The sequence below is a fragment of the Convolutriloba macropyga genome, chromosome 3, assembly GCF_964194025.1.
Source record: "Convolutriloba macropyga chromosome 3, txConMacr16.3, whole genome shotgun sequence".
In the NCBI taxonomy this organism is placed as follows: domain Eukaryota; kingdom Metazoa; phylum Xenacoelomorpha; order Acoela; family Convolutidae; genus Convolutriloba; species Convolutriloba macropyga.
The window spans coordinates 8,817,022-8,837,311 of NC_134470.1; the positions used below are offsets into that span (position 1 = coordinate 8,817,022).

General features: G+C 34.5%; 1 protein-coding gene across 2 annotated transcripts in view; it reads right to left on the reverse strand.

The window, feature by feature from the left end:
* Window positions 1-20,290, reverse strand: part of LOC142335910 (dnaJ homolog subfamily C member 13-like) — a 164,139-nt gene that overhangs the window by 95,964 nt on the left and 47,885 nt on the right. For both annotated transcript variants that reach the window (XM_075384276.1, XM_075384274.1), the window contains exons 7-11: window positions 11,684-11,823; window positions 10,566-10,725; window positions 6,008-6,266; window positions 5,706-5,785; window positions 1,407-1,564 (exon numbers count right to left, since the gene is read on the reverse strand). In XM_075384276.1, coding sequence (XP_075240391.1) covers window positions 1,407-1,564; window positions 5,706-5,785; window positions 6,008-6,266; window positions 10,566-10,725; window positions 11,684-11,823 — 797 coding nt within the window. The remainder of the gene's footprint in view (window positions 1-1,406; window positions 1,565-5,705; window positions 5,786-6,007; window positions 6,267-10,565; window positions 10,726-11,683; window positions 11,824-20,290) is intronic.

The following is a 20,290-nucleotide window of genomic DNA, read 5'->3' on the forward strand; positions in this document are numbered from 1 at the left end:
TTCTACTTCTGACTTCAATTTTTTATACTGACTCTGTTATTTTTGAATTGCTTTGCTGAGCAACTGATGTTCAAAATCACTTTTAGCAGAATGAGAGAAGAGAGAAACTAGCCTAGAGAAGTCAAAAAGATATCAAGCAAAATGTTGAAAAAGCGGCAAAATGAGGTAAAGCGAAACATTTTTCTATTCGACGGCGTAAAAAACATAGCAGGACAAGTCCTGACGTACAATTCAAAGAATTTTCATTGACTAAACAGAAAACTAGACCAAGAACGGACTATGAATGGATTGGGAAAACCATTTAGAAAAAAATCCGATCCAAAAAATCGAAGAACTGCAAAAATCAAAGTGAAATTGCCGCATGTGAACAAAAAACCACTAGCGAGAAAGCGAATTTTTGTTCAAACACGGTATTCTCACTCTACTTTAAATTTAGAGCGAAAAAATTTCGCGCCACAAACCACTCGCTTTTTCACTCCATTTCCTGTTTCGGCGTGACCAAAATGACTACTCCAATTTGACTTCAAAAATCATGAAAATGTGTGAACAGATCTTAAATAAAAAGACAGCGTCCCAATACAATTCAAATTCTTTGAATTGTAAAAAAAAATAGGAGCGCTAAAATAGCCGGCTGAGAAGATGAGGGCGGCTATCAAAAACAATGCACACTCACGGTGTCTTCGGAGACGGAATATTTAAAAAATCTGTTTACCTTGCTGTGATTACGAAAACTAAATGAGACTCAAAATCACCACACCACTTTGTGTCCGAGATCTTAATAAAAATATCCGAAAGAGTCCAGAATCTACACTCTAAAATTTGAGTTAAACAGCCAACTATTCACTTTAAAAAAAGTTGTTTGTTTATGTCATTATTCTATTCAATTCAACAAATGTGGAGTGAGGGGAGGGCTTAAACCTCCACTTAATTAAATTCTTAGCTTCGGGACTAGTGAATCTCGAAATAGAACTGCTCAGTGACTTAATGCCGTCCAGGATTCACTTTTTTGATTTCATTTTTGAGGATGAAATGTCGAACAAAGGTCAGACGAAAAGTCGGTAGCACGAAAAATCGCATAGACCAACAGAGCTAATATAACTGCTAGAAACCTATTTGAGACCATTTGATCAGAATTAGTCCTATTCGAGTTGTAAAAAAGACAGCACTTAGTATAATTCAATTCTCTGCTGTGAAAAAGGTGAGCACTTAACATTAGCCATTTCAGTGGTTGACGGCGGTTATTAAACATAAACCGACCAAAATCGGACAAATTGCCCTCGAACGACAGGCAGGTCAATTAAATTCAGAGAGGACCGTAACCTATACAATATTTTATGGCTGCAAAAAAATTCCAACCAAGCAGGGGTTCCTATCAACAATTAAGGACCCAAAGCAAAACCTCTCACCCAGTCATCAGTCCAAATGCATTGAAGCCTGGCTTAGATGCCACTAGTCTTCTGATGGCTCCAAACTGGGCATGGAGGTCTTCTTTCGATATCAAATCAGAGTCACCATCTCGCTCCAAAAGTGCTATCAATGCACCTTGAACTAACTTGTCACGCGCCTGAAACAGTCAATATTCAAGCAAATTTTTTCATTTTTCCGTTTAACGACCACCCCCCCCCCCCCCTCTCGCCTCCACTGCAGGTGTTTATTATTCATATTGTTCGCACTTTACATAAAATGACGGATCGTTTCCGTTTATGCATCCCCCCAGACGCAAGAGCCACATTTTTACAAAGATATTGAGGGTGCATAACGCATTTAAGGGGGGCAAAAACGGAAACTATCCAAAATGACATTGAGGCAGATTGCCGGAAAATAGCCGCCGTTGACGCGCAAGATGCACATCGGGATTGAAACAGAAAAAGGAAAAAGAGGAGATAGAAATTGACAAAATTTTTTCCAAAGTTTCAAAAATTGTTCTAATTCAGTGTGCAGTTTCAGTTAGACTCTAAACCTATACTTACTTCAGCTTCTAAACTGAATGGTATTAAGATTAATACTAAAATCAGCTAGCAAACGCTCTAACGAAATAATCTAATTCAAAAAGACTTAATGACCGGGCTTTATCGGTTTAACAGGTTTCCTTTGATTTGCTCCTTCGAAATTGACCGCATTCACTGAATTACATAATTTAAAGCTTGAAAGAAACTAAAATCCATTCAGTTGATACAGTGAGTGAAGTAAGTCCGAAGTAAAACGTGAAAATTCAGAAGTCAAACAGTCAGACTTCTGACAGTAAGTCAGAAGTCAAACAGCCAGACTTACTTGAAAAAAACGTGGCAGGACAAGTCGTGACGTACATATCAAAAATTTTCATTGACTAAAAGAAGTGGACCTAGAACAGATGAGTGAATTGGGAAAACCAATTTCAAAAAAAAAAATCAGAAAAAAACAAAATTGATGTCGAAATTCCGCATGTGAGCAAAATCAAAACATTAGCGAGAAATGGAAATTTAGTTCAAACAAAAAAAACTAGGCCTACATTGAACAATGAATGGACTGGGAAAACCATTTAAACATAAATCAAGATCCAAAAAAGTGAAAAAAACAGAAAAAATCAAAGTGAAATCGCCGCATTTGAACAAAAATCACTAGCGAGAAAGCGAATTCACACTCTACTTTAAAATTAGAGCGGAAAAATTTTACCCCGCAAAACTCCTTGCTTTTTCGCTCCATTTCCTGTTTTGGCGTGACCAAAATCACTACTCCAATTTGACTTCAAAAATGATGAAAAAGTGTGAACAGATCTGGAAAAAAACAGCCGAAAGAATTCCAGAAACAACTCGAAGTAGAAATCCATTTAAACGCCATCCAACTACTCGTCAGACAAAACGTGTCTCAAATAATTTATGTTGAAACAAACACATAAAGCAAGAAAATCAAATCTGTTAAAAATATTTAAAAAATCTGATCAAATTTGGTCATAAATTGATATCCTAAATAAATATCTGCCAAAATTAATTCATCAAAACAACTAGTACCTGTTAAAACCACTTATAAAGATATTAAAAAAAACTTGAAGCCAAATCATGAAAAAATAAGCTCTTACAAACAACTTGGACTAAAACTGGAATAAGTAAATAAATTTTATAATATTACAAAAGCACATAAATCAAAAGAAAATCTTTCAGCAAAAAGATATCCAGACGCTCGCAAAACAACAGGCAAGTCATAATAGGCTAACAAAGTGCAAAAAAAAACAAAAAAAAAACGAAAAGCCGCAAAACAAATTAAATAGTTTCAATTTACGCCATTTTTTGTCATATTTATCAATAAAAAGCTTCATATCCAAACTGTAACCACTTGTTATCTAAAAATTGCTCAATTATTAGGTCTCTTTTCAACACCCATTTGAGGAAGTAAAACAAAACAATCCCTAAAAAATCTCAAAAATTAGCCCAAAAATCAGCAAAATACACGAAAACCTCCGAACTAGCATAAAATTTAATTGAATTTCCAGAAACCTTCAAAACACTACCAAAACCAGCCCAAAATTAGAAACATACCCGGCAGATTGCCGGAAAATAGCCGCCGTTGATTCTAATAAGCATGATTGGGATTGAAAGAATAGAAAATATTGAAAAAAATATATTTTTGTGCAAAAACATTTTTTAAGTCCGATTTATTTTGATGGCATTTCGTAGTTGAACATAACGTACTTCAGTTTCCTAGAGAAAGGGTACAGGGGCTACTATCAATACCAATAAGCATTAGAGATGGTAACTAAGCGGGCATCTAAAATTGGGCTTTATGGGTTTATCCCTTTTCTATTTCTGACTTCAATTTTTTATACTGACTCTGTTCATTTTGAATTGCTTTGCTGAGCAACTGATGTTCAAAACCACTTTTAGCAGAATGAGAGAAGAGATAAACTAGCCTAGAGAAGTCAAAAAGATATCACGCAAAATGTTGAAAAAGCGGCAAAATGAGGTAAAGCGAAACATTTATTTATTCGACGAAGTAAAAAAAAAAAATAGGAGCGCTATAATAGCCGGCTGAGAAGATGAGGGCGGCTATTAACAGAATCATAACCAAACCCCTTAACCAAAAAACTGCTTTAAAATGCCGCACGTATAAAAAAAATATTTCGCTCGCTTACAGATTGCCGGAAAATAGCCTTGGGTCCTTCAATGAATTGAAACAACTAAAGAGATTAGATAGACACATCGACCACCAGTCCTTCAATAGAACACTAGAATCTTTGGTAAGCTTTGGTTTCATTTTTATGAGACACATAAGCTCTATAAGGAGAAAGCCCTGATAGGGCTTTTCAAAATTAGGATCTTTTCCGTTTGTGCCCCTTCATATTAGTGGGCGCATATTATTTGCACCCCTCAGATGCACGTGCAATATTTTTTACATAATGACTTACTATGTAATGGCACGTGCTCTGTAACTGGGGGCGCATAACGTACTGGGGGCACAAACAGAAGATCCCAAAAATAATATTCGAAATCAAAAACTCAAGACTCTAATAACCAAGAATTGGGGCATATATGTTTGGCACTACTTAGATTCACACTTCTGACTTTTAACAAGTAAACGTTCATAAAATTTGAAGTTCCATAAGTGAATTCAGAAGTCATTTTTTTTGAGTGAGGTAAGTCATTGAAAAAGCTAATTCCAAGAAGTCAGGGTAAGACGAAACAAATCTGTTAGACGAAGTAAAAAAAACATAGCAGGACAAGTCCTGAAATACAATTCAAAGAATTGAATGAAACACTCAGACGTACTCTACCCGACCAGCAGATCAACTCAACAATGCCAGCCAGAACACAAACAAAATCATCAAAAAATTGAGAAACTTAAAAGAATCAAAACTAAACAAAAATATACTCATTGCTAAACTCTTGAAGCTTTTAAACCTAGCACATCAATTTCTCGCTCTCTCAAAAACAGCGGTATGAACAAAAACCACTCTCTTTTGGCTCCGCTCGTCACTTTTGTTCAGCACCAAAATCACGCGTTTTTTCCTGCTTTCACGCGTTTAATTTCCTGCTTAAAAATTCACTCCAATAAAATTGATTTAAAAAAAAAAGGACTTCTCCAGTACTCCTTCGAGTCGCAAAAAAGACAGCGCCCAAATACAATTCAAATTCTTTGAATTGTAAAAAAGGAGAGCGCCTCAATAATAGCCGTTTGAGAGGCTGAAGGCGGCTATTAAAACTTTTTTATCCTATTAAGGGAAAGGATTACGTATTTATTCAGCCTGAACGATACTCATAACAGTTCTAGTGTCATTTAAGTGATATCTTGTCTTCTGGAATACTGTGATCAAATAAGTGAGGCACCTCAAAGTGACTTGATTCGTCTTTGATAAGTTCTTGGCAGAATAGCAGCTAATCGTGAATACAAGGGAGTAATTTTTACATTCAAGAGCTAGAGGACGTTGCAAGGAATTTGAACGTTAATTCTTTTTTCTCGGACATGTATTGACTCACAAATATACATTTACTTTCGGCTATGCGCGGCTTTACTCAAACTTACGTCTGCAGTATTATGCACCTTAAACAAAGTGCGACTTTTCATCTAAAAACAAAGCTGAAATCGGCAAACGGTCACACGGCTACAACGGGGGTGTTAAAAATAGACGACGTTTCAAATGGACGACACCGAAATTTTGTATCAAATGGGCAGCATAATGGTGTGCCATGGCAACTAAGGTTTGAGGTTGAAACTAACAGTTGAAAAGTACTAACATCGGAGGGGTTAGACATTGTTAGTCCGTTATAGCTGATGTTGGCGTTGAACCGATCCACAGCTAGTTTGAAGGCTTTGCCTGAAATCATCATAGCTGAACTGGTGACCTGACAATAGATCAAAAGGACAACAGATCAAAAACGGCAGAATTGGGACAGTAGATCGAAATTAAACTTCATTCTGTAATCACACGTGCTATAACTGGAGGGTATATAACGTACTGAGAGGAGGGCACAAGCAAAGGCCAAATTTCTTATACTGTTTGAATTGCAGACGTTCACAATCCATATCTTTCACTAACCACTAGAAACAGTTATCATCTTTAGCAGAGACATCTCCACTTCATCTTCGACTTGAGAGAATAGCGGGGTGACCCTCTTTCCCCTGTCCACGGGTAGCATCTCAATACTGACAAAGTGGTTTCCACTGCTTCTTACACTGTCTAACAGAGTGGAGAGGAGGGAATCCCTCTCGGTTGAGAGGTACTGTCTGATTCCACACTTGACATACTCTATCGTGAACAACTGCGGGTTGCTGCTGTCGCGCACAATGCAGAACACCTAATAAGTGCAGATTATAATTTAAAGATTTTTAACGCGAACATTTTATAGTTACTTCTATATAATGATTAATGACGAGAGCTGTTTTTTTTCGCATCAGCTAGAGTATCTTGGGATGATTTCTTCCATATCCAATCCAACTAATGAAAACCTTAGATTTCAAACGGTGAAAAAAATTCAGGGCTCATTTCTTTAGGAAATTTCAAATTTCTCATAACCGATGTTATGGGAGCCTATAATGGAGAGACTTTGATGCTAGTTAATGTTATCAAACTATAATACAAGAATTACCATAATTGATACAACTTTTTTTCCAATTCAAACTTAATAATTATAACCGACTAAACGTCGGAAGAACTGCTCTCGAACGACGAGTGGGAGCTCCAATCAATTACAAACTGCTTCAGTCGAGGGGGGGGGGGGGGTAAATGGGACTAAGAAGTTCAATAGTGGGCTTCAAATAACCACATTAGAGTTTAACATACACCACTATTACGATTTAAAGTGAAAGGTGGCGCCAGTTTCGGCGCACTTTTCATTAGACTTTTAGTATTAAATTGCCGCAAATTGAGTTCAGCTGCTTGAAATTGTGATTGAGAGAGAATTTTAGATCACGGGAAACGCAACAAGTTAAGGGCGTAAAAGTCACTCGAAAAGTCAAAACGGTCAAGCAAAAATTTTGCATTAAAAAGACACACGTTTAAAATAATTGCTTCTCTACGAGAGCAATAAAAAAGTACATTTTACCCTACAGTACAATTGACATGGTAACTATTACAAACTATAATGTTACCAGACTATAATACAATACGATAATACAAAACAATAATAGAATAAACACATTGAATGACACATCTTTTTCCAACTCAACGTTAATTAAGCCGTAACAGTTTGCCCTACACTCCAATTGATATGATAACTATATCTGTCTTTGGATTTCAAGTTTTCAATTTCCAAGTAACAAGAGTTCAAGTAACTTTCTATCCCGGGAGTTCAAATGTCATCAAACGCCATTTATCACCAAAAATTGTCCATCAAAATGCATACAAGTGCTTGGCGAACAATGTGCAACTTAAGTTAATTTCTCATCGAGGACAACCCCAGACACATTCGAAAGATTAGAAGAATACGAGAAAGTAATCAAGGATCAATAGCTATGGCGAGCGCAACCTATCGCGAAATATTTCCACTCTCCGTACGCGAAGGCGGGCTCAACATCAGTTGTGCTGAAAAACAAAATAAATGAAGTCAAAAAAATTTAAAACCGCTATCCCTCGGACACGTAACAACAGAGACGATTAATCAGAATATACAAGTCAAATCCGAGACAGTATTGCACTTCGCTAAGGTTAGGAGCCCCAAACTTGCGTAAACCCGTGTTTGTGGTGAGTTATTCACAGTTGCTTATCCTCTTCAATGTCCCAGAGGCACCTAAGAAATAACAATAGGCGTGACAAACTCGACAATCTGCTGGAGGAAATTTGTTGTTGATGTTGAAATTGATCTTCATACGCTGCACGGCGAGTCTTTCGCAAATAAACGACAAGCACTGAGGATGACGCGCGAATGGACATTAAAGCCAATGGGATCTGGGGCAGCAGGTTCACGAAAACGTTTTTTGATGTAAAAGTTGAAAAATTGCCGGAAAAATATTGAAGACGCATATAGTTACCATGAAAACATCGAAAAATTGAAATCAAGCCTCGAGTGATAAATGTTGAAAAGGCCCTTTCAGTCCGCTGATTTTTTCTAGCATCCATGAGCAGGACATTGAGCAACCCGGGTGATTATGCAAAGTGTCAGCAAACAGCCTCAAGAACGACGACTCATTACATTAAGAACGAAAAACAACTTTGCGCTACGCCTGAGCTCCATTTTCTGCCTACGCGGTTCTCGTTCACACTGACAACGGCAGCCCGTTGAGGCTTCCAAAAGGATTGTTGCCGAGGAAGGGAGATGATGCTCCTTTGTTTGATATTCATGTAGTTAGTTTTGTTTATGACTTGATAATTCTCATCTCATGTAAGTTGACTGCTGATTCGTAACAAACCCTTCCCCGTATCCCATCACCTCCAATCTGCTCTCCCCTTTTTTGCACTTTTGCATTTGTTCGAGACCTCATTTTTAGCTGGAGACCGCGATTACAGAAAGAAATTTAACAGGTTTTTTTTAGAAATTTAACTAAGAAAATTAGTTAATAGTGATACATAATTTATTGAGGTCTTTATGGATCACAATTATATGCTTCAGATCTGACAAGATCACAATTAATCTAATGAGTGTCTCATCGCTCATTAAATTAAAGATACTAAGGTAAGTCAAAATGGAGGTTTCTGCCGATCCATATCTGGCAAGAACAAATTGCTAGAAGACTTACATTAGCAAAATTTGAAGTTCTCGAGAAGTTGTGAAGTTTTAATGGAAGCTCGGATCTTTTCCGTTTGTGCTCCCAGTACGTTATGCACCGCCAGTTTCAGAGCACGTGCCATTATATAGTAAAACATAGCCGGCAGATTGCCGGAATAGCTGCGAAAGAAGACCTGCGTGCCATATAATAGAGATAGAAACAGATACAGATCTAAAATGAAAAAAAAATCGACGCCGCTCAAAAAAACTAGGTAAAAAACATTCAGCGATAAATTAATAAAGCTCGTTAAAAATCATTCCCCAGAAGCCTCTTATTAGGGACCTTTACTGCACAAATGAGTTCCTTTGACCTTAAACAAATTCAAATTAAACTTAAGTTTTAAAGTGCAAAAGTCATTTTACTGAGTGAGGTAAGTCACGTATGATCAAAATCTAATCAAGCAAATAACCTTAAAACTTTTACTAAAGCGAGTGTGGCATGACGTCATGCGCGCAAATGCCGTTAGTGAGAGGAAGAAGTCATACAGAAAATTTGACTTTTTCAGCTTTGCTGTGTGAACAAATGTAAAACGAAAAAAGAGCGTCAGACGACGAAACAAAAAACATAGCAGGACAAGTCCTGACGTACAATTCAAAGAATTTTCATTGACTAAACAGAAAAACTAGGCTTAGAATGGACCATGAGTGAATTGAGAAAATCATTTTAATAAAAATCAGATCAAAAAAATAAGAAAAAAACCAAAAATCAATGTCCAAATGCCGCATGTGAACAAAAAAACCACTAGCGAGAAATTTAAATTTAATTCAAACAAAAAAATTAGGCCTAGAATGAGCTGTGAATGGATTGGGAAACCATTTACAAAAAAGCCGATCCAAAAAATCGAAAAAAAAACAGTAAAAAGCAGAGTTAAAAAGCCGCATGTGAACAAAAAACCACTACCGAGAAACCAAATTTTTGTTCAAACAGGTTTTCTCACTCTACTTTAAAATTAGAGCGAAAAAAAAACACGCCGCAAAACCACTCGCTTTGTCGCTCCATTTCCTGTTTCGGCGTGACCAAAATCACTACTGCAATTTGACTTCAAAAATCATGAAAATGTGTGAACAGATCTTAAAAAACATAGCCGGCAGATCGCCGGAATAGCTGCGAAAGAATAGACCTGCGTGCCATATAATAGAGATAGAAACAGATACAGATCTAAATTGAAAAAAAATCGACGCCGCTCAAAAAACTAGGCTAAAAAATATTCAGCGATAAATTAATAAAGCTTGTTAAAATTCATTCCACAGAGGCCTCTTATTAGGGACCTTTACTGCACATTTGAGTTCCTTTGACCTTAAACAAATTCAAATTAAACTTAAGTTTTAAAGTGCAAAAGTCATTTTATTGAGTGAGGTAAGTCACGTATGATCAAAATCTAATCACGCAAATAACCTAAAAACTTTCGCTTAAGTGAGTGAGAAATGACGTCACGCGCGCAAATGCCGTTAGTGAGAGGAAGAAGTCATTCAGAAAATTTGACTTTTTCAGCTTTGCTGTGTGAACAAATGTAAAACGAAAAAAGAGCGTCAGACGACGAAACAAAAAAAAACCAAGAGCACCGCAATATAGCTACGCTCAGCTTACAGCTTCGCAGCTATAAAAAGATAGCGCCCCAATACAATTCAAATTCTTTGAATTGTAAAAAACCAAGAGCACCGAAATATGCTTCGCTCAGCTTACAGCTTTGCAGCTATAATAATTGTTACAAAAAATATGGCACGTGCGTCTGGTGGGTATAACTAATTTGCACCCACTCAGATGGGGGGGGACACAAACGGAAAAGAATCCGACAAATCAATCAAGGGTGAAACACCCCTCGACAATTTTTCTTCCAGCCTAAACTACTACTTCTACTTGTACTACTACTATAGCTAAGTATCGGTACTTACGTCTGAGAGTGGTTTGAGGTTTATGGCACAGTATGTGGCGATGTCTCTCTCAATGATGGCCTTTTCAGTCAGGCACAAGAGACGTCTCGTTGGCTCCAAAGTCCTCGTTGAGATCTTGGACACTTTGAACTCCACTATTGACGTCAGAGAGTCATCGTCACTAAATACATTAACCACATCACATGTTACACCGCATCACAATACTGTGAAGAAGAAATTTTTAAATTGACAAAATACTTGGTTAGAGAACTCATAGTCAAAATCAGTTCTAAGTTTAGTTTTAGAAAGTTTAATTACGATCAGGTTTGCACCCACAAATCACCATGGTACTGACGTAATTGAGTCTTTGCCTTTTGTTTGTTTGCTCGCATGAAGCCGCACAATCGGGTCCTCAAAATTTCGTCCTCTTCATTCATTCGATTATTTAATTGGTAACGTCGAGTCGCATATATTTTTTTGTAAACTACGGAATAAATAAATCAAGTAGTCGTACCAGAACACCGATAACTTTCTAGAATTTTGAGAAAAAGGACTACCAATTAGTATACTGGTTCATTCGTCGCTATGTCACACTTCGTAAGACCTTTTTAAATGTAATAAGATACGTTTTGTGAAATTAAATAAATGGTACACTTCATTTTGCAGGGCGCTGGCTCGTAATAGATAACTAAGAAAGGTCTGAAATTATACAGATTATCCAGTTATAGTTGTTATAACCACTGTTGCATAACTTAGTGATATAAATTGCTACCGACCGATGGATACTAACGTAATCTCATTCGGTTTTCTCGCCACTGTTGTTTTTATCAAAAGTGAAAAGAAAATAATGACCCAGTTTCGTAATCTCATTATCACCATTAAAGAGGTAGAGTGGATCAAATGTTCCACTGTATTTGATAGGGACACTGGCTCGCAATGCAATAATGAATGATGAAATCTTAGTACTTAGAATACACAGTCATTCATAATACTTTTGATCCCAATTTAGTTCACATTTTGCTCCAAAGTCCTTTTTGGTGCTTTCTCTAGAATGACCATAATTTGCTAATTACTTAAAGAAAATGTTTAATACAGTGTCTGTATTTGAGTATTCAGAAAAAATAAAAATATTATGAAACCTGAAATTTCCCAATCTGTAGTTCTGGAAATTAGAGTAGAGAATTCCCTCTTTGCATTTGATACAGACACCAACATGCTGCTCAGCATTGCGAATGGCCACTTCTATCAACTCCTTCCTCCCCAGGCACGAAAACACGTGCTACAACACAACACACTAACTTTAGTGAAAGCAAGTAGACTTCCTAACCCCAAATCACAAGAAAGAATCAATTATCTATAGCGTGTCCAATTACGCAGCATCATCGGAACAAAATGCATAACAAATTCAAAATTTCAAAAAAATCATTGATCAAGAACATTTGAGAGTCGACACAAGAGGAATTTTAAAAACCGATATATAATTCAGAAGAGTACATAATTAATAAAAAAAACTAATTTGAGATGAAATGCTCATGTTGATCAGGGATTAAAAAAATGGCGTAGAAATAACATTGAAACAAAACAAGGAATTATGAATGACAAAGTTGAAGAAATGAGCAAAGTCATTCACAAATAGAAACCACCACTCAATTGAAAAAGGATGTTCATCATGCTAATATTAAATTAAAAAATAATATCGAAACAAGGAAAAAAACGATTAAAAGAACAATTTCAATTAAAGATGACCGAAAAAAAAGCTAAAGGACATTTAAATAGTGGCCGAGGATAAAATTTTTATATCAACATCTGAAAAAGATCTGTAAGCAATCACAAAAAAACCGAAGCTGCTCATTTGGGAAAGATGCTCATTATGTGAAGAATGAAATAAAAAAAATTAGAAAGAGTATAGAAACAAACGGAAAAAACAATGGATCATGAAGAACAAATTAATTTATTAAAAGACAAAAAATTGCTAAAAGGACATTTAAAGAGTTGGCATCAGATGAATTTTTTAAAATCAGCATCTGCATCACATGAGTTCATAAACAATTAAAAATCAAAACCACTCTTCTGGGGAAGATAATCATCAAGCTAATAAATGATTAAGAAATAAAATCGTTCTGAAACGTTCTAAAAGTTCTAAAAAACGTTGATCAGTTACAAAAAAAAGAAGCATAGATAAAAAATTGAAGAAAAACGTCATGCAGAACAAATAAAAATAAAAATGACAAAAACTATGCTTAAGGACATGAAATGATTTTGAAGATGAAAATTTTACGTTAATATCTCAAAACTATGTGTACATCATCCACAAAAGCAAATCATTTGCGGGAATATGCTCATCAAACTAATATGGGATTAACAAGACACATCGAAACAGCGAAAATACACTGAATCACACAGAACTATTCAATTTAGTGTGAGGCTAGAATAAGTTGTCGAAGGACATTAAAAGAGTTGGTACAAGATAAAATTTTAATTGAGCATCTGAATCAGATGTGTTCACAATCATTTGCAAATTGATACCACTCAGTTGAGTAAAGACAATAGTGAAAGACTAGAAAAAAGAGAAAAACAATCAAAACGAGGAAAGACATCGAATCACATAGAACAATTCATTTCAAAAAAGACCAAGAAAAGGTAGGACATTCGAAAAATTGGTACAAGATGAACATCTTAATTCAGTTTCTGAATCAGATCTGTTCAAAATCATTCACAAACGGAAACCACTCATTTGGGGAGAAATGCTCATCATGCTAATAAGGAAGTGAAATGAAAAACATTGAAACAAGGAAGAGCCACGAATCATATAGAGCAATTTAATTTAAAAAGACCAAAAAGACGGCAGACGGACATTTGAAAAGTTGGTACAAGAACATTTTTAGTCAATTGCTGAAAGGACATTTAAGGAGTTGGCACCAGATGATTTTTTAAATCAGCGTCTGCATCACATGAGGGCATAACCATTTGAAAATCAAAACCACTCATCTGGGGAAGATAATCATCAAGCTAATAAATCATTAAGAAATGAATTCGAAAAATATAAAAAACGTTGATCAGTTAGAAAAAAATAGTGGCATAGATATAACATTGAAGAAAAAAGTCATGCAGAACAACTAAAAATAAAAATGACAAAAACTATGCTGAAGGACATGAAATGATTTTGAAGATAAAAACTTTACGTTATTATCTCAAAACTATGTGTACATGATCCACATATCAAAGCCACTCATTTGTGGAAATATGTTCACCAGACTACTATGGGATTAACAAGACACATCGAAAAACCGAAAATACACTGAATCACACAGAACTATTCAATTTAGTGTGAGGCTAGAATTTAGTTGTCGAAGGACATTTAAAGAGTTGGTACAAGATAAAATTTTAATTCAGCATCTGAATCAGATGTGTTCACAATCATTTACAACTTGATACCACTCATTTGAGCAAAGACAATAGTGAAAGATTTAGTGAGAGAAAAACAATAAAACGAGGAAAGACATCGAATCACATAGAACAATTCATTTCAAAAAAGACCAAAAAAAGATAGGACATTCGAAAAATTGGTACAAGATGAACATCTTAATTCAGTTTCTGAATCAGATCTGTTCAAAATCATTCACAAACGGAAACCACTCATTTGGGGAGAAATGCTCATCATGCTAATAGGGAAGTGAAATGAAAAACATTGAAACAAGGAGGAGCCACGAATCATAAAGAGCAATTTGCTTTAAAAAGACCAAAAAGACGGCAGACGGACATTTGAAAAGTTGGTACAAGAACATTTTTAGTCAATTGCTGAAAGGATAATTAAAGAGTTGGTACCAGATGATTTTTTTAAATCAGCATCTCCATCACATGAGGGCATAACCATTTGAAAATCAAAACCACTCATTTGGGGAAGATAATCATCAAGCCAAAAAAAAGATTAAAAAATAACATCAGAAAGTTCTAAAAAACGTTGATCAGTTACAAAAAAATAGTGGCATAGATATAACATTGAAGAAAACGAAAAAAAAATCATGCAGAACAACTGAAAATAAAAATGACAAAAACTTAAGTTTAAGGACATGAAATGATTTTGAAGATGAAAATTTTACGTTAATATCTCAAAACTATGTGTACATGATCCACATATCAAAGCCACTCATTTGCGGAAATATTTTCACCAGACTTATATGGGATTAACAAGAATCATCGAAAAAACGAAAATACACTGAATCACACAAAACTATTCAATTTAGTGTGAGGCTAGAATTTAGTTGTCGAAGGACATTTAAAGATTTGGTACCAGATAAAATTTTAATTCAGCATCTGAATCAGATGTGTTCACAATCATTTACAACTTGATACCACTCATTCGAGGAAAGACAATAGTGACGGACTTAGTGAGAGAAAAACAATCAAAACGAGGAAAGACATCCGAATCACATAGAATAATTCATTTCAAAAAAGACCAAAAAAGGTAGCACATTCGAAAAATTGGTACAGGTGAACACCTTAATTCAGTTTCTGAATCAGATCTGTTTAAAATCATTCACAAACCGGAACCACTCATTTGAAGAGAAATACTCATCATTCAAATAAGGAAGTGAAATGAAAAACATTGAAACAAGGAAGAGCCACGAATCAAAGAGCAATTTGTTTTAAAAAAGACCAAAAAGACGGCAGAAGCACATTTGAAAAGTTGGTACGAGAACATTTTTAGTCAATTGCTGAAAGGACAATTAAAGAGTTGGCACCAGATAATTTTTTACAATCAGCATCTGCATCACATGAGGCCATAATCATATAAAAATCAAAACCACTAATCTGGGGAAGATAATCATCAAGCTAATAAATCATTAAGAAATGAATTCGAAAAATATAAAAAACGATGATCAGTTTTAAAAAAATAGTGGCATAGATATAACATTGAAGAAAAAAAATCATACAGAACAACTAAAAATAAAAATGACAAACTATGCTGAAGGACATGAAATGATTTTGAAGATAAAAATTGTACGTTTATATCTCAAAACTATGTGTACATGATCCACATATCAAAGCCACTCATTTGCGGTAATACGCTCATCAGAATAATATGGGATTAACAAGACACATCGAAAAAACGAAAATAAACTGAATCACACAGAAATATTCAATTTAGTGTGAGGCTAGAATTTAGTTGTCGAAGGACATTTTTAAAGAGTTGGTACCAGATAAAATTTTAATTCAGCATCTGAATCAGATGTCTTCAATCATTCACAAATTGATGCCACTCATTTGAGGAAAGACAAAAGAGAAAGAATTAGTGAGAGAAAAACAAAAAATCAAGGAAAGACCGGATCACATAGAACAATTAATTTCAAAAAAGACCAAAAAATGGTAGGACATTCGAAAAATTGGTACAAGATGAACAGCTTAATTTAGTTTCTGAATCAGATCTGTTCAAAATCATTCACAAACCGGAACCACTCATTTGGGGAGAAATGCTCATCATTCTAATAAGGGAGTGAAATGAAAAACATTGAAACAAGGAAGAGCCATGAATCATAAAGAGCAATTTGTTTTAAAAAAGACCAAAAAGACGGCAGAAGGACATTTGAAAAGTTGGTACGCGAACATTTTTAGTCAATTGCTGAAAGGACATTTAAAAAGTTGGCACCAGCTAATTTTTTAAAATCAGCATCTGCATCACATGAGGCCATAATCATATAAAAATCAAAACCACTCATATGGGGAAGATAATCAGCAAGCTAATAAATCATTACGAAATGAATTCGAAAATTATAAAAAACGTTGATCAGTTTTAAAAATATAGTGGCATAGATATAACATTGAAGAAAAAATCATACAAAACAACTAAAAACAAAAATGACAAAAACTATGCTGAAGGACATGAAATGATTTTGAAGATAAAAACTTTACGTTATTATCTCAAAACTATGTGTACATCATCCACATATCAAAGCCACTCATTTGCGGGAATACGCTCATCAAACTAATATGGGATTAACAAGACACATCGAAACAACGAAAATACACTGAATCACACAGAACTATTAAATTTAAGGTGAGGCTAGAATTAAGTTGTCGAAGGACATTAAAAGAGTTGGTACAAGATAAAATTTTTATTCAGCATCTGAATCAGATGTTTTCGCAATCATTTACAACTTGATACCACTCATTTGGGGAAAGACAATAGTGAAAGACGTAGTGAGAGAAAAACAATCAAAACGAGGAAAGACACCGAATCACATAGAACAATTCATTTCAAAAAAAGACCAAAAAAAGGTGGCACATTCGAAAAATTGGTACAAGATGAAAATCTTAATTCAGTTTCTGAATCAGATCTGTTCAAAATCATTCACAAACCGGATAGACTCATTTGAAGAGAAATACTCATCATTCTAATAATGAAGTGAAATGAGAAAAAAAATTGAAACAAGGAAGAGCAACAAATCATTAAAGAACTTTTGAAAAAATGGCAGAAGATGAACATTCTAATTCAATTTCTGAATCAGATGACTTCATAATGAGTCACAAATCGAAACCACTCATTTCGGGAAAGATACTAATCGCGCTTATAAATTAAGGAGAAAAATTGAAAACAATAAAATCATCGAATCATAAAGAACCATTAATTTCAAAAAAGACAACCAATGGTCGAAGGACATTTAAAAATATGGTAAATGAAGAAACTTTTAATTCAGTATCTGAATCAGATGAGTTGATAATCATTCACAAATCGAAATCACTCATTTGGGGAAAGATGCTCATCACGCTAATAACGTATTGTGAAAAAACACTAAAACAACGAGAAACATCGAATCATAAGGAACAACTCACTTCAAAAAAGACCAACAAAGGGTAGAATGACATTTAAAAATTTGGTAAAAGAAGAAACTTTTAAATCGGTGTCTGAATCAGATAAATTGATAATCTGAGGAAAGACAATAGTGAACGACTTAGTGAGAGAAAAACAATAAAACAAGGAAAGACATCGAATCATAGAACAATTCATTTCAAAAAAGACCAAAAAAAGGTAGCACATACGAAAAACTGGTACAAGATGAACATCTTAATTCAGTTTCTGAATCAGATGACTTCATAATGAGTCACAAATCGAAACCACTCATTTAGGGAAAGATACTAATCGCGCTAATAAATTAGTGAGAAAAATTGAAACCAAGAAAATCATCGAATCATAAAGAACCATCAATTTCAAAAAAGACAACCAATGGTGAAAGGACATTTAAAAATTTGGTAAAAAGATGAAACTTTTAAATCGGTGTCTGAATCAGATAAGATGATAATCATTCACAAATCGAAACCACTCATTTGGGGAAAGATGCTGATCATGCTAATCAGGAGGTGAGAAAAAAATAGAAACAAGGAAAGCAACGAAACAAAGAACAAGTTGTTTTAAAAAAACAAAAAGATTGTGGAAGGATACTTAAAAAGGTGGTACAAGAACAAGCTGATAAATTTAATGCAGTTTATGAATCAGATAAGTTCAAAATCATTCACAAATGGAGAACACTCATTTGGGGAAAGAGTCTCATCGTGCTAATAAGAGAGTTAGATGAAAAAAAACATTGGAACAAGGAAGAGCAACGAATCAGTAAAGAACTTGGCACAAGATGAACATTCTAATTCAATTTCTGAATCAGATGACTTCATAATCGATCACAAATCGAAACCACTCATTTAAGGAAAGATGCTAATCGCGCTAAAAAATTATTGAGAAAAACTGAAACCAATAAAATCATCGAATCATAAAGAACAACTAATTCAAAGAAGACTAACAAATGGTAGAATGACATTTAAAAATTTGGTAAAAGAAGAAATTTTTAAATCGGTGTCTGAATCAGATAAATTGATAATCATTCACAAATCGAAACCACTCATTTGAGGAAAGACAATAGTGAACGACTTAGTGAGAGAAAAACAATAAAACAAGGAAAGACATCGAATCATAGAACAAGTCATTTCAAAAAAGACCAAAAAAAAGGTAGCACATACGAAAAATTGGTACAAGATGAACATCTTAATTCAGTTTCTGAATCAGATCTGTTCAAAATCATTCACAAACCGGAACCACTCATTTGAAGAGAAATACTCATCATTCTATTAAGGAAGTGAAATGAAAAACATTGAAACAAGGAAGAGCAACAAATCAGTAAAGAACTTTTGAAAACAAGGCAGAAGATGAACAATCTAATTCAATTTCTAAATCAGATGACTTCATAATGAGTCACAAATCAAAACCACTCATTTAAGGAAAGATACTAATAGCGCTAATAAATTTGAGAAAAATTGAAACCAGGAAAATCATCGAATCATAAAGAACCATCAATTTCAAAAAAGACAACCAATGGTGAAAGGACATTTGAAAATTTGGTAAAAAGATGAAACTTTTAAATTGGTGTCTGAATCAGATAAGTTGATAATCATTCACAAATCGGAACCACTCATTTGGGGAAAGATGCTCATCATGCTAAGAGAGTTAGATTTAAAAAATGAATCAAGCAAAAGCGACGAATCAGTTAAGAACATTTGGAACATTTTTCTGAATCATATGAGTTCTTAATCAATCACAAATCGAAACCACTCATTTAGGGAAAGATGCTTATCGCGCTCATAAATTAGTGAGAAAAATTGAAACCAAGAAGATCATCGAATTATAAAGAACCATTCATTTCAAAAAAGACAGCAAATGGTCGAATGACATTTAAAAATTTGGTAAAAGAAAAAACTTTTAAATCGGTGTCTGAATCAGAAAAATTGATAATCATTCACAAATCGAAACCACTCATTTGGGGAAAGATGCTGATCATGCTAATCAGGTGAGAAAATAATTGAAACAAGGAAAGCAACGAAACAAAGAACAAGTTGTTTTAAAAAAACAAAAAGATTGTGGAAGGATACTTAAAAAGGTGGTACAAGAACAAGCTGATAAATTTAATGCAGTTTATGAATCAGATAAGTTCATAATCATTCACAAATGGAGAACACTCATTTGGGGAAAGAGTCTCATCGTGCTAATAAGAGAGTTAGATGAAAAAAAAACATTGGAACAAGGAAGAGCAACGAATCAGTAAAGAACTTGGCACAAGATGAACATTCTAATTCAATTTCTGAATCAGATGACTTCATAATCGATCACAAATCGAAACCACTCATTTAAGGAAAGATGCTAATCGCGCTAAAAAATTATTGAGAAAAACTGAAACCAATAAAATCATCGAATCATAAAGAACAACTAATTCAAAGAAGACTAACAAATGGTAGAATGACATTTAAAAATTTGGTAAAAGAAGAAATTTTTAAATCGGTGTCTGAATCAGATAAATTGATAATCATTCACAAATCGAAACCACTCATTTGAGGAAAGACAATAGTGAACGACTTAGTGAGAGAAAAACAATAAAACAAGGAAAGACATCGAATCATAGAACAAGTCATTTCAAAAAAGACCAAAAAAAAGGTAGCACATACGAAAAATTGGTACAAGATGAACATCTTAATTCAGTTTCTGAATCAGATCTGTTCAAAATCATTCACAAACCGGAACCACTCATTTGAAGAGAAATACTCATCATTCTATTAAGGAAGTGAAAAGAAAAACATTGAAACAAGGAAGAGCAACAAATCAGTAAAGAACTTTTGAAAACAAGGCAGAAGATGAACAATCTAATTCAATTTCTGAATCAGATGACTTCATAATGAGTCACAAATCAAAACCACTCATTTAGGGAAAG